This window comes from Pan troglodytes, chromosome 18, assembly GCF_028858775.2.
Source record: "Pan troglodytes isolate AG18354 chromosome 18, NHGRI_mPanTro3-v2.0_pri, whole genome shotgun sequence".
Taxonomy (NCBI): domain Eukaryota; kingdom Metazoa; phylum Chordata; class Mammalia; order Primates; family Hominidae; genus Pan; species Pan troglodytes.
The window spans coordinates 79,442,140-79,454,770 of record NC_072416.2 but is presented as its reverse complement, the minus strand read 5'-3'; the positions used below and the strand labels follow the sequence as shown (position 1 = coordinate 79,454,770).

Below are 12,631 nucleotides of genomic sequence, written 5' to 3'. Positions count from 1 at the left end.
GAGCAGATGGTCTTTGTCCTGCCATTTCCATGGCTTGCATTTTTGTTGAACAGGGTATGTAAGCTTAGGGCAAAAATGAAAATGCTGAGAATGATAGGAGGGGTTTTGAGGGACCAACAGGGAGGAGAAGAGACAGGGGGTGATCAGGGATAGCAGGAATGGGGAACCTTAGCAGGGAATTGTGTGTGTTGTCATTGGGCTCCATGTGGACTCGCTTCCCCATCTCCCAGGAGCTCTCCAGTAAGACATCCATTTCTTGTTGATGCGTTGACCAGTTGAATCTGTTGGGAGAACTGGTGCATTCGTTCATTCAACAAGTATGTATTGAGTGCCTACATTACACGAGGCAGTGTTACAAGTGTTGAGGATAAAGTAGTGAGTCAGACACACCCAGTGCCTAATGACTTGAATGAATACCCACCATGACTGGATGAATCTTCAAGGAATTCTGCTGTGTGAGAAAGGCCAATCCCAAAAGGTTAATACCGCATCATCCCATTGACATAACATTTTTGAAATGACACCATTTTATGGTGGTTGCCAAGGGTTAGGGATCGGAGGTGAGGAGGGCGGGAGGTAGGTTTGGTGATTAAAAAAGTGACATGAGGGATCCTCGTGCTGACGTGCTATTTGGTATCTTGCCTGTGATGGTGGATACAGTCTAGAATTTGTCTAGAACTATACACACATACACACAAATGAGTACAAGTAAAACTGGGAAATCTAAATAAGATTGATGGATAATATCAATATCCTGGTTGTGATATTATACTATATCATTCTGCAAAATGTTACAAATGGGGGGAAACTGGGTAAAGTCTGCATGAGATCTTTCTGTATAATTTCTCAACACTGCATGTGCATGTACAATTATCTCAATAAAAACTTCAACTAAGAAAAATAAAAGGCTTGGCTGGACATGGTGGCTCACGCCTGTAATCCCGGCACTTTGGGAGGCTGAGGTGGCAGATCACCTAAGGTCAGGAGTTCAAGACCAGCCTGGCCAACATGGTGAAACCCCATCTTTACTTAAAAAAACAAAAAACAAACAAAAAAGAAAACAACAGCACAAAGATTGCCGGGCATGGTGGCACGTGTTTGTAGTCCCAGCTACTGGGGAGGCTGAAGCAGGAGAATAGCTTGAACCCGGGAGACGGAGGTTGTAGTGAGCCGAGATCGCACCTCTGTACTCCAGCCTGGGCGACAGAGTGAGACTCTGTCTCAAAAAAAAAAAAAAAAAAAAAAAAAAGAAAAGAAAAGAAAAAAAAAGACTGGGCAAGGTGGGTGGTGCCTGTAATCCTAGCACTTTGAAAGGCCAAGGCGGGAGGATCACTTGAGCCCAGGAGTTTGAGACCAGCCTGGGCAACATGACGAAACCCTGTCTCTACAAAAAATACAAAACTTAGCTGGGTGTGGTGGCGCATGGCTGTAGTCCCCACTACTCGGGAGGCTGAGGTGGGAGGGTCGCTTAAGCCTGGGAGGTTGAGGCTGCAGTGAGCCAGGATTGCACTACTGCATTCTAGCTGGGGTGACAGAGCAAGACCCTGTCAAAGAGAAAGAAAAGAAAAAACCTAACTCCCTGGCCTCATGGAGCCTACATTTTGGTAGAGGCTAAGTATGGCTTCATGGTGGGTGCAGTGCAAAAGCTAAGACCATCCTGGAGGGAGCTGCCCCTCTGGGGGATTCCATGCGGTGCCACTAGAGAGTCCTTCCCATCCTCCAGACACGTCATGGAATCCCCATTGGTGACTGAATGAAATCCAGATTCAGGAGAGGAAGTAAGTGCAGAATAAGGCTGTGAAGCCCAGCTCCCCCAATCCCATGACCTGGGAATTATCCAGCCTGCCTTTGTTTCTTTAAACCATGCATCAGGCACCCACTTGACTGTAGACTCAGATGCCTATGGGGCTCCTGGTAGTGGTGTAGCATCCCATTTGCCTTGTTCCCAACTTTTTCCAACCCCATCACTACCTGGCTCAGGGGCCTTCAACCTCCTTCCACGCTGCCCGAAATGCCTGGTTTATCTCGGCAGCACGTACAAGCTTGGAGAAACTCCTTTTATCTACGCACATGGGCACGGCCCACTGCTCTAGTTCTCAGCAGCAGGGAAGAACTCCTCATGCCAGCCCAGGCCCTGGGACTCAATCCTGGGTTTGAGCCCCTCGGCTGTGGCTAGTCAGGTCAATGTCCAGTACCTATTAATCCCCTTTTGCAAAGAGGAGTCCCACAGCAATCTGTTAGTCCCGTCGATTGTACAATGAAGCATCGTGCTGGCTGTGAACCATCAAGCTCTGCAACTATTTTATTGCCTTAGAAGACCTTCAGAGGGAGAAGCCATGTAAAAATAAAGTCTGAGCAGACTTTAAAGTTTTTATTATTTTATATTACGCCATGACTTGCATGGAATGACCACAAAGTGGCATAACCTTCCTGGTCACGTAACTTAAGTCATCAGGCCTGGCTAGAAAGTGAGAACTCCCAGATACACAATTTAGTCCACTAGAAAGATGGGAGGGAGCAAAGGAAAGAGAAAGAGACAGAGGAAGGCACAATGATAAATAATTATGTGCCTCTTCTCTAATAGGTTAGTGGCTCGTTCTAAAAATGATGATAATGTCATTGAATACAATTTCTGATTCATGGTCAAGGTCTTTATGTTAAAGGAAAGGAGGTTTCTTAGAAGGACTGGATCTAATCAATACATATTTGATGTTCAAATATTTGACTTTCAAACAAAATTTTTACAGCCAAAATAAAATGAAAGAAATGATACTGACAAGCTCTCTTGCCGTGCCCTTGTCAAAGCACCCACAGAAAGAATAAGAGCAAAAGGTAACAAAGGCCCTCCCCTCCATCCAAAGAAACATATCCATGGAGTTCTGACAGCCGAGCTCCCCTCCCCTACCCAAACCCCAACACCATCAGGTCAGAGGAGCCCCGTGGCAGTCGGAAACCCTGTCCCGCTGTTCCTCAGAAGCGGCCTGCTTTTTTGTGTCCCAGTCCATGTCTGTAATGAATAATCCATGGAGATCCATGTGCATATCGACATCAACAGAGGCACGGGCCAATTCCGTAAAGCTTTTGGCATCCAGAATGAGCAGAAAAGGCAGCTTTTGGGGATCAGTAGAGACAATGGCTGATAAGATTACTCCTTTAGGGAAACAGAAAAAAACACTTCGTAAAAGTGCAGCCTTCAGTCGGAGGGATGCATTTCTCAGCATGTCTCTCTGCCCTCTTTAAACATATGTATCTAACCAAAACAGGAGGGAGTGAATTTGAGACACTGTAACAGAAGGGAAAGGCCTGGCAACTAGGCATCAGAAAACCTGGTTCTAGGCCGGGCGCGGTGGCTCACGCCTGTAATCCCACCGCTTTGGGAGCAGAGGTGGGCGGATCACTTCAGATCAGGAGTTTGAGACCAGTCTGGCCAACGTGGTGAAACCCCATCTCTACTAAAAATACAAAAATTAGCTGGGTGTGGTGGTGGGTGCTTGTAATCTCAGCTACTCAGTAGACTGAAGCCAGAGAATTACTTGAACCTGGGAGTGGAGGTTGCGGTGAGCCGAGATCGTGCCATTGCATTCCAGCCTGGGTGACGGAGTGAAACACGGTCTCAAAACAAACGAACAAACAAACAAACGAATGAACAAACCAGAAAACCTGGTTCTAGCCTTGGCTGGGCCAGTCCCTTGACCTCTCGGAGCCTCAGTCTCTTCATCTGTAGAGATGCGATAATCTCACCTACACTCCACAGGGTTGCCGAGAGTATCTCCTGAATGATGGATTTTGAAAGCACTCTGTAAATTATTGCAGGCATCGAAGAGTGGCATTCGGTTTTTTGTTTGTTTGTTTTGCTTTTTTGAGACAGGGTCTTACTCTGTTGCCCAGGCTAGAGTGCAGTGGTGTGATCACGGCTCACTGCAATCTCGATCTCTTGGGCTCAAGCTATCCTCCCACCTCAGCCCTCCAAGTAGCTGGGACTGCAGGCACATGACACCACGTCTGGCTAATTTTTGTATTTTTTGTCAGATGGGGTCTCCGTATATTGCCCATGCTGGTCTTGAACTCCTGGGCTCAAGCGATCTGCCCACCTTGACCTCCCAAGTGCTGGGATTACAGGCATGAACCACCGCACCTAGCTTGAAGAATGGCATTTCAATGGGCCCAATTCATCTCTTGCACATGTAGCAGTGCTACTAAACTCATCCTTCCCCTCTGTAAAACGGAAATACTCTCAATACTCACTCTGAAGGGATAGAGTTAAACGAAATAATGCATATCAACTTCCTGCAAATACTCTCAATGCCTCCAGAGGGTTCCAGGTGGAAGAGCAGTTGAGCATCGTTGAAGTCAGATTGGCCTGGATTTAAATCTTACCTCTGAATGTAAGGGGTGTGTGACCTTGGGCAACAAGGTCACTCTCTGAGCATCCCATTGGTAAAATGAAGACAACGATACTCCCTCCTCACAGAGAATGTAAAGGAAGTGTCCCACTGAGTGGGAGAACGACCTGAACAGGAGGCAAGGCCTGTGGTCCTCCGCCTTGGAGATGACAGTGACACAGGGTTGCTGGCCTGGCGTGCCATGCCATGATCAGTAGGAAGACAAGGCCCAGGTGGAAAACCACTCCCTTGTGACCTGAGGGAAGAAGCTGGCAGGCTCAAGTGGGGCAGCCTGCCCTCCTTGCAGGTGTGGCAGCCCCATTGCTGGTGTGGCCAGGTGGCATCCCCACCTATGGTTCTAGTTACCCTCCTTAGCCTCCTCAGGGCTGTGGGCAGGGCATTTCTGAAGCATTTCTGAGAATGGAAGAGGTAAAGCATCATTCAGTCAAGTGGAAACCTAGAAAATAGAGGTGGGCCACAAATACACATTTCCAAGGGCTCCGTGAAACATTTACATGCTTATACATTGTTAAAAATTTGGATCCGGGATCCAGGCCAGGTGCAGTGGCTCACACCTGTAATCCCAGCACTTTGGGAGGCTAAGAAGGGAGGATCGCTTGAGCCCAAGAGTTTGAGACCAGCCTGGGAAACATAGTGAGACCCTTTCTTTACAAAAAATAAAAAGAATGAGCTAGGCATGGTGGTGTGCCCCTGCAGCTCCAGCTACTTGGTGGGCTGAGGCAGGAGGATCATTTGAGCCAGCCTCAAACTGCTGCAGTTTGCTATGATCTGCTGCAGTGAGCTATGATCATGCCACTACACTCCAGCCTGGGCAACAGAGCAAGACTCCATTTCTTAAAAACATTTGTTTGGGATCCAGCCACTGCAATCAATTTTAAAACCAAGATTCTGCATTCTGAGAGAGTTTAATGTCACTGAGTGGAAAGGAGATGGACTTTGTGCAGTAAAAAACTTAAACTTGTCTAAAGAGGGGGCTGGCTTTTGTCCTCAGCTTCTGGGAGGTCACATCTATACCCGTGGAATGTCCTGCTTGATACAAGTATCTTTGTATACCTGGGAGCCTTGGGCCACATCAGGCAGTCTACCCTTACGGTGGGATTTATGGTGGGGCCTTGTGCCGTGTGGTATGAACTTGATCTCCAGGAGGACTGAAGACTAAATAAAGGTCAGACACACAGGCGGTCAACCATGTTTACACGACTGAGTCCCAATAAAAACTCTCCATATTGAGTCTCAGGGGAGCTTCCTGGCTGGCAGTAATACTCGGTGAGCATTGTCACACGTCATTGTCAGGAGAAGTCCGTGCTATCTGTGACTCTACTGGGAGAGGCACCTGGAAGCTCCTGCCTGGTCCCTGCTGGGCTCTGTCTTCTGCACCTCTTCCCTGTGCTAATTTTAGTCTGTATCTTTTCACTGCCACAAACCAGAACTGTGAGCATAAGCACTTGCAGTGAGGTTGGTGATTTAATGAATTATTGAAGCTGAAGGCTATCTTGGGGACCCTCAAACTTTGCAATTGGTATCAGAAGTAAAGGTGGTCTTGGGGACTCCTTCACCCTTTAGCTTTGACCCAGACAGATGTAGACTTCAAAGCACCAATCCACCCCCTTTATGACCTGGGGGGGTCAGCTGCCCCCAGATGGTGTCTCTGTTGGAGGGCGATCTGCAGTATCGTGCAGCAACTAGGCGTGGCTTCTTAGGGTCTTACCATCATCCTCATCCTTGGCACCTGGCGCGGGCACAAACAGGGGTTCCGCTGGCCAGCAGTCGTCCTCTCTCCATTTTAAGGATGACTTTGTGAGAATGTCATATTTTATTATCTGTACATCCAACGAGGAAAAACACATAAATGACTTGTTTGAGAGAATACTATTCTCTGCAAATAGGAGCGCATGAAGATCCACACAGAGGAGATGAAGCCCATCGGATGTAGACTTTTGACGTAGTCTGCCAATGACAGCTACCTCTGGTGAGCACAGCCAAGAAAGGACAGGAGCTAACTCTCCTCCCCCAGTTTTTTGTTTGTTTGTTTGTTTTTTGAGACGGAGTTTCACTCTTGTTGCCCAGGCTGGAGTGCAATGGCATGATCTCGGCTCACTGCAACCTTGGCCTCCCGGGTTCAAGTGATTCTCCTGCCTCAGCCTCCTGAGTAGCTGGAATTACAGGCGTGTGCCACCACGCCCAGCTGATTTTTTGTATTTTTAGTAGAGACGGGGTTTCACCATAGCCAGGTTGGTCTTGAACTCCTGACCTCAGGTGATCCGCCCACCTCAGCGTCCCAGAATGCTGGGATTACAGGTGTGAGCCACCGCGCCCGGCCTCCTCCCCTAGTTTTAAACATGGGTCCTCTGGCCACCACGTAGCTGATACTGTACAAGGAATTCTTTTAAAAATTAAAATCTTTTAAAATTTATTATTATTTTTTAATATAGAGACAGGGTCTTGCTATTGTTGACCAAGCTGGTCTCGAACTCCTGGTCTCAAGCAATCCTCAGCCTCCCAAAGTGCTAGGATTACAGGTGTGAGCCACCACACCCTGCCTAAAAATATCGAACATATCTTGTATTTGAAATTGCACTGCAATTTTATATGAGTTAAATAAATGAATATATTCAATGCAAACATTTAAAGTACAATACAACCCCTTTGTTGCTTTAAGGGTGCAATTCCCTGAATCTCTCTTAATCTCCCAATAGGCCTATTTCCCTCTGGGGTTTGGGATTAGTGGAGAGTGGCTTGGGGTATGGAGGGCTGGAGGCTTAATTTTTGGCTGTGTACATTTCTGCCCTGTTTGCATTTTAAAAAAAAGATTTTCCATTTTATTATGAAAAATGAAGACATTAAAAAGAAGTGACACCTGCACAGCACTTAGCACAGTGCCCAGCACACAGTAAGTGTTTGACAAATGGTAGCTTAAGAAGCAAAATGGGCCAGGCATGGTGGCTCGCGGCTGTAATCCAGCACTTTTGGTGGCTGAGGCAGGAGGATCCCCTGAACCTAGGAGTTCAAGCCAGGCATGGACAACACAATGAGACTCTGTCTCTTTCTGTATTTTTTTTTAAATAAAAAGGAAAAAACAAAACAAAACAAAAAAAGAAGCAAAATAAATCCTCTAAGTTTCAGCTACACCCTCTCTGCTGGAGAGGGTGAGTTCCTTAGGTCAGGGATTGGGAATCCCCCTGCTGACTTCCTTACCCTCAGTGCCTACCACATTGTAGCCCATAATTGGTGCTCATTAAATATGTATTGAATAAAGAAATCAGTGAATAAACTCCAGCCATAACCTCTTACCTGAACCTTAGCCCATTAGGTGCCACTCCCTCTCCCAGCTGTCCATCCTTACTTCAAATTTATTTTATCCTACGCTTGCTCCCTCTGACCTCCTCTTTTCTAATCAACGTCTCAGAACCTTAGAATTCAGCTTTGCATATAGACACAATCACTGTAGGAAAAGCTTGTGAATACACAGAGACCAGTACCTTGGTTGGGATTGGACTCCACTGAACTCCTGCAGCAAAGACATATCGGTATTGCTTTCCATTGTGAGCATAATTGACCCGTGGAAGCTCTAAGCCTACAAGGAAATGAGGAGGTGGATGAAGCCCCCATCATTGGGGGCTGGGAGCATCCACCCTTCCTGTCAGACTGGGTAGCCTTTCCTCAGAATCCGTTTCCACACCAAGATCCTTGAGCTTGATTTAGAGCCTGGATTGGATCAAAGGTGGTCAAAGGCAGGGGAGGGAGCCTCTGGTAATTTAATTACCCCAGCTCTATTAGAGAGTCCAGAAGCAAGGTACCGCAGACCTAGGTTTTAAGTGTATAAACATCTTTAATTATCCGACATAGAAATCAAAGAGAATTGCATGATTAAAATCAGAGGCTACTGCAATTTCTTAAAGCTTTTTTCAAAAAAGTGCTGATGTGTATATATGTGTGCATGCATGTGCACATATGTGATGAGAAATGGGAAGCTGGCTGGGCGCAGTGGGTCATGCCTGTAATCTCAGCACTTTGGGAGGCCGAGGCGGGCAGATCACTTGAGTTCGGGAGTTTGAGACCAGCCTGGCCAACATGGCAAAACCCTCCCTCTACTAAAAATACAAAGAAAATTAGCCAGGCATGGTGCCGCATGCCTGTAATTCCAGCTACTCAGGAGGCTGAAGCAGGAGAATCACTTGAACCCAGGAGGCAGAGGTTGCAGTGAGCCGAGATCGTGCCACTTCACTCCAGCTTGGGCCACAGAGTGAGACTCTGTCTCAAAAAAAAAAAAAGAAAAGAAAAGAAAACAAAACAAAACAAAAAGAAAAGAAATAGGAAGCTGTTCTAGGCATGGTGGCTCATGCCTGTAATCCCAGCACTTTGGGAAGCTGAGACGGGAGGATCGCTTGAGGCCAGGAGTTTTGAGACCAACCTGCTCAACATGGCAAGAACCCCATCTCTAAAATAAAAACTAAAAAATAAAACAGAATGGGAAGCTGTGGAAAAGGGTGTCAATGGAGAACAGTTAATTAAATCTGGTGAATTCTATAATAACATTATGGAAAAACAACGTTTACAAATGATTTTAATAACATGGGCAAGTGTCCATACCATAAGGTTAAGTGTAAAATGCTGGTTATAGAATTATTGTATCTCCGTTAGGTTACAAATGAAGAGAAAAAATTTGGAAGCATTGCTGGGGTTCTAACTGCCTTACAGTTTACATTTTCTATGATAGAATCTAAGTTTCTCATTATGTGAAATTTTCATCATGCTTATTATTTTTACATAATCAAAAATATTATTTTTTCTCTGTAAATGTGTGTGTATATATAAATATTTATATATAAATATATAAATATATATATAAATATATATATATATATATAGTTTGTTTGTTGTTGTTGTTTTGAGATGGAGTCTCGCTCTGTCGCCTGGGCTGGAGTGCAGTGGCTCAATCTCAACTCACTGCAACCACCGCCTCCCAGGTTCAAGCAATTCTCCTGCTTCAGCCTCCCAAGTAGCTAGGACTACAGGTGCATGCCACCACATCCGGCTAATTTTTTTTTTTTTGTATTTTCAGTAGAGACAGGGTTTCACCATGTTAGCCAGGATGGTCTCGATCTCCTGACCTCGTGATCCGCCCGCCTCAGCCTCCCAAAGTGCTGGGATTACAGGTGTGAGCCACCGCGCTTGGCCGTAAATGTGTATATATGTATATATGCCTATTGCATCAAATTGAATTTCTAAGTCTGAATACTGAAATGGATGTTCAACTCTTAGGAAATATTCTAGGTGGTTGCCGCCAACTGCTGGTGAAGATATAATGTCCAAGAAAAGAGGAAGCAGAGATACATCCATGGATAAATGCTGATTAGGCTCAGTGGGGCGGGAAGGGGAATGAAGTATTGAGATGGAAGCAGATGTCCAATCCCACAAATGAGAAAGCATGAAACTTCCAAGGGACAGGCCCAGATGAAGGTGAGGCAGAGGGAACACTCCCATACTTAAATAAGAAGAAGGTGCCTGCCCTTGACCTCAAAGTAGGCCTGAGACTTCCAAGATGTTCCTGGGCCCCTCTCAGACCAGCGATTCTCCTGCCTAAGCCTCCCAAGTAGCTGGGACTACATGTGTGCACCACTACCCCCGGCTAATTTATATATATATATTTTTAAATAGAGATGGGGTTTTGCCATGTTGTCCAGGCTGGTCTCAAACTCTTGACCTCAGATGCTCCACCTGCCTCAGCTTCCCAAAGTGCTGGGATTATAGGCATGAGTAATGCCTGTAATTGCCATTGCGCCTGGCCAGTAGTTACATGAAATTAAGGCTTGGCCTCCCAAAGTGCTGGGATTATAGGTGTGAACCACTATGCCCGGTCCTTAACAGCCATGTTCTTGAAGAATCTTCAGGATGTGGGAAAATACCCAGGTTACACACATTAAGTGCAAGAGGCAGCTTTGGAACATTCTAGATGATATGGAATGCATTTTGCAAAAGTACAAATGCAGAGGCAATGGGCTCTGGGATAAGAGAAGGCTGGGGTCAGAACCTGACTCTGCTGCCTGCCTTCTGGCAAGTTTTGAGATTGTCTGAGCCTGCTTCTTAGGACTGTTCTAATATCGCTGCCGATGGCTGGACTCTCCCTATAGTCCAGACCCCACACTAAGCCCTTGATGTGCGTGAACAAATCTAATGTCAACAATAAAAGAATGACACTGCCGGGATGAAATGAGAGAGTCTGAGAACTCGCCGGAAGGGACCCGGCCTATGTCACACAATCCATGCATGATGGGAGGATTGGATGGGTAGCCCAAAGCGCTGTCACAGGTGCAGGGATTACGGGTGGTTTCTTTATTGTTACACTTTTTAGTGTGGACAATATTGCAACAATAAACAAGCGTGGTCTTCTCAGGAAAAAAAAAAGGGATGTGGTGGGTGAGCAGGGATGGGGGTTGATGCCTTCAGACCTGGCATCATCTACTGATTCATTTCTAAAGACTCCAAGGGAATGAGTTGCATCACAGAACCGGTTATGGGATGCATGGGATGCCTTTTACAGAAGTGGATTCTTAGGTCAAATCCAAGGGTCATCCTAAAAGAGTCCCCAAGTCTATGTGCTCTTCCAGATGCCCAAACCTCCTGGCATGGGGCAGCTGATGGAACAAGTCTCTCAGGTTTTTTTGTTTTTGTTTTTGTTTTTTGTTTTTTGTTTTTTGTTTTGAGTCGAAGTCTCTGTTGCCCAGGCTGGAGTGCAGTGGCGCAATCCCAGCTCTCTGCTCTGCCTTCGGGGTTCAAGCAATTCTCCTGCCTCAGCCTCCTGAGTAGCTGGGATTATGGATTACAGGCGTGCACCACCACGCCGGCTAATTTTTGTATTTTCGGTAGAGATGTGTTTTCGCCATGTTGACCAGGCTGGTCTCAAACTCCTGGCCTCAAGTGATCTGCCCACCTTGGCCTCCCAAAGTGCTGGGATTACAGGGGTGAGCCACCGTGCCCAGCCAATGCGCTCAGTTGAAATGCACACCGTGCCACTCTCTAGCTGAGTCTCCTTGGACAAGTCCATTCATTCTGCACTTTGGCGTATGGAACACAAACCTCTCTATGCCAGCCTTTGTGTCATGTGCTGTTGATATGCTGTGAGCACAGCAACACAATCCTCGCCTCACGGGCTTATATTCTGGGGTAGAAGTTCTCCATCATGGCAATGGTGCTCCCATGAGTTGCTGGCAATGTCTGGAGACATATTTGGCTGCTCCAATTCAGGATGGGGGTCTTCCTGGCTTCCAGTGGGTAGAGGCCAGGGATGTTGCTAAACATCTTACAATTCCCTGGACAGCACCCACTGCAAAGAATGACCCAGCCCCAGATGGTGATGGTGCCCAGATTGAGGAGCCCTGCTCCATGGGTGCGACTCCTGTTCTAGAGGGTCTGCTTTCTGTGTGTACCTCAAGGTCTCCCAGGCCTAGTTTTCTTCTCTGTATTATGGGGCCGATAACACCTATTTTTGCAGGATATTGTGGATGTTGAGAGGAAGAAATGGAAATGTATTGTGCCTGTTCAATAAGCCCATGTTCAGTAAGGGACAGCATTTGCAGAAGTCATCTGGCCCAACAACCACCCACTGCCTTCCTATTTTTATTTTTATTTTTTTGAGACAGTGTCTTGCTCTGTTGCCCAGGCTGGAGTACAACAGCACAATCTCAACTCACTGCAATCTCCATCTTCTGGGCTCAAGTGATTCTCATGCCTCAGCCTCCTGAGTAGCTGGGACCACAGGCATGCGCCACCACACCCGGCTAATTTTTGTATTTTTAGTAGAGATGGGGTTTTGCCATGTTGCTCAGGCTGGTCTTGAACTCCTGGCCTCAAGTGATCTGCCTGCCTCAGCTTCCCAAAGTGCTGAGACTACAGGTGTGAGCCACCGTGCCTGGCCTCACCCATTGCCTTCCTAGGAAGCATTTGAAGATAGAGGAAAGAGAAATGTTCCCAGATGCTTTTCATCAGGGCATCCCAAGAGCCTTTCCTTTTTGGCCCTTGTCCATGCACAGAAGGGAATTATTATGTAAAGAGGCCTCTGGGGTCCCCATGAAAATCTGCCCCTTTCCTAAACTCAGGACAAGAGGTTGCAGTTTACCTTCATAAAGAAATTCCGGCTGGCAGTAGACTTGGCCATCTTCTTCCTTCAGGGCCGTGGCTGTTGTAGATGCCACTTTGATTAAATTTGAGCCCACTTCTGCATTCTGAAA

General features: G+C 46.5%; 1 protein-coding gene across 5 annotated transcripts in view; it reads right to left on the bottom strand.

The window, feature by feature from the left end:
• Positions 1-2,339: 2,339 nt before the first annotated feature.
• BCO1 (beta-carotene oxygenase 1) overlaps positions 2,340-12,631 on the bottom strand; it is a 52,663-nt gene continuing 42,371 nt past the window's right edge. For 2 of the 5 annotated variants that reach the window (XM_016930231.3, XM_016930229.3), the window contains 4 exons: positions 12,520-12,625; positions 7,883-7,977; positions 6,112-6,223; positions 2,340-3,151 (listed from right to left, as the gene is read on the bottom strand). In XM_016930231.3, coding sequence (XP_016785720.2) covers positions 2,922-3,151; positions 6,112-6,223; positions 7,883-7,977; positions 12,520-12,625 — 543 coding nt within the window. In that variant the 3' untranslated portion in view covers positions 2,340-2,921. Of the gene's footprint in view, positions 3,152-4,761; positions 4,840-6,111; positions 6,224-7,882; positions 7,978-12,519; positions 12,626-12,631 lie in introns of those variants that run through there. The other 3 variants (XM_016930233.4, XM_063797862.1, XM_016930232.4) reach the window with 3 other exon arrangements.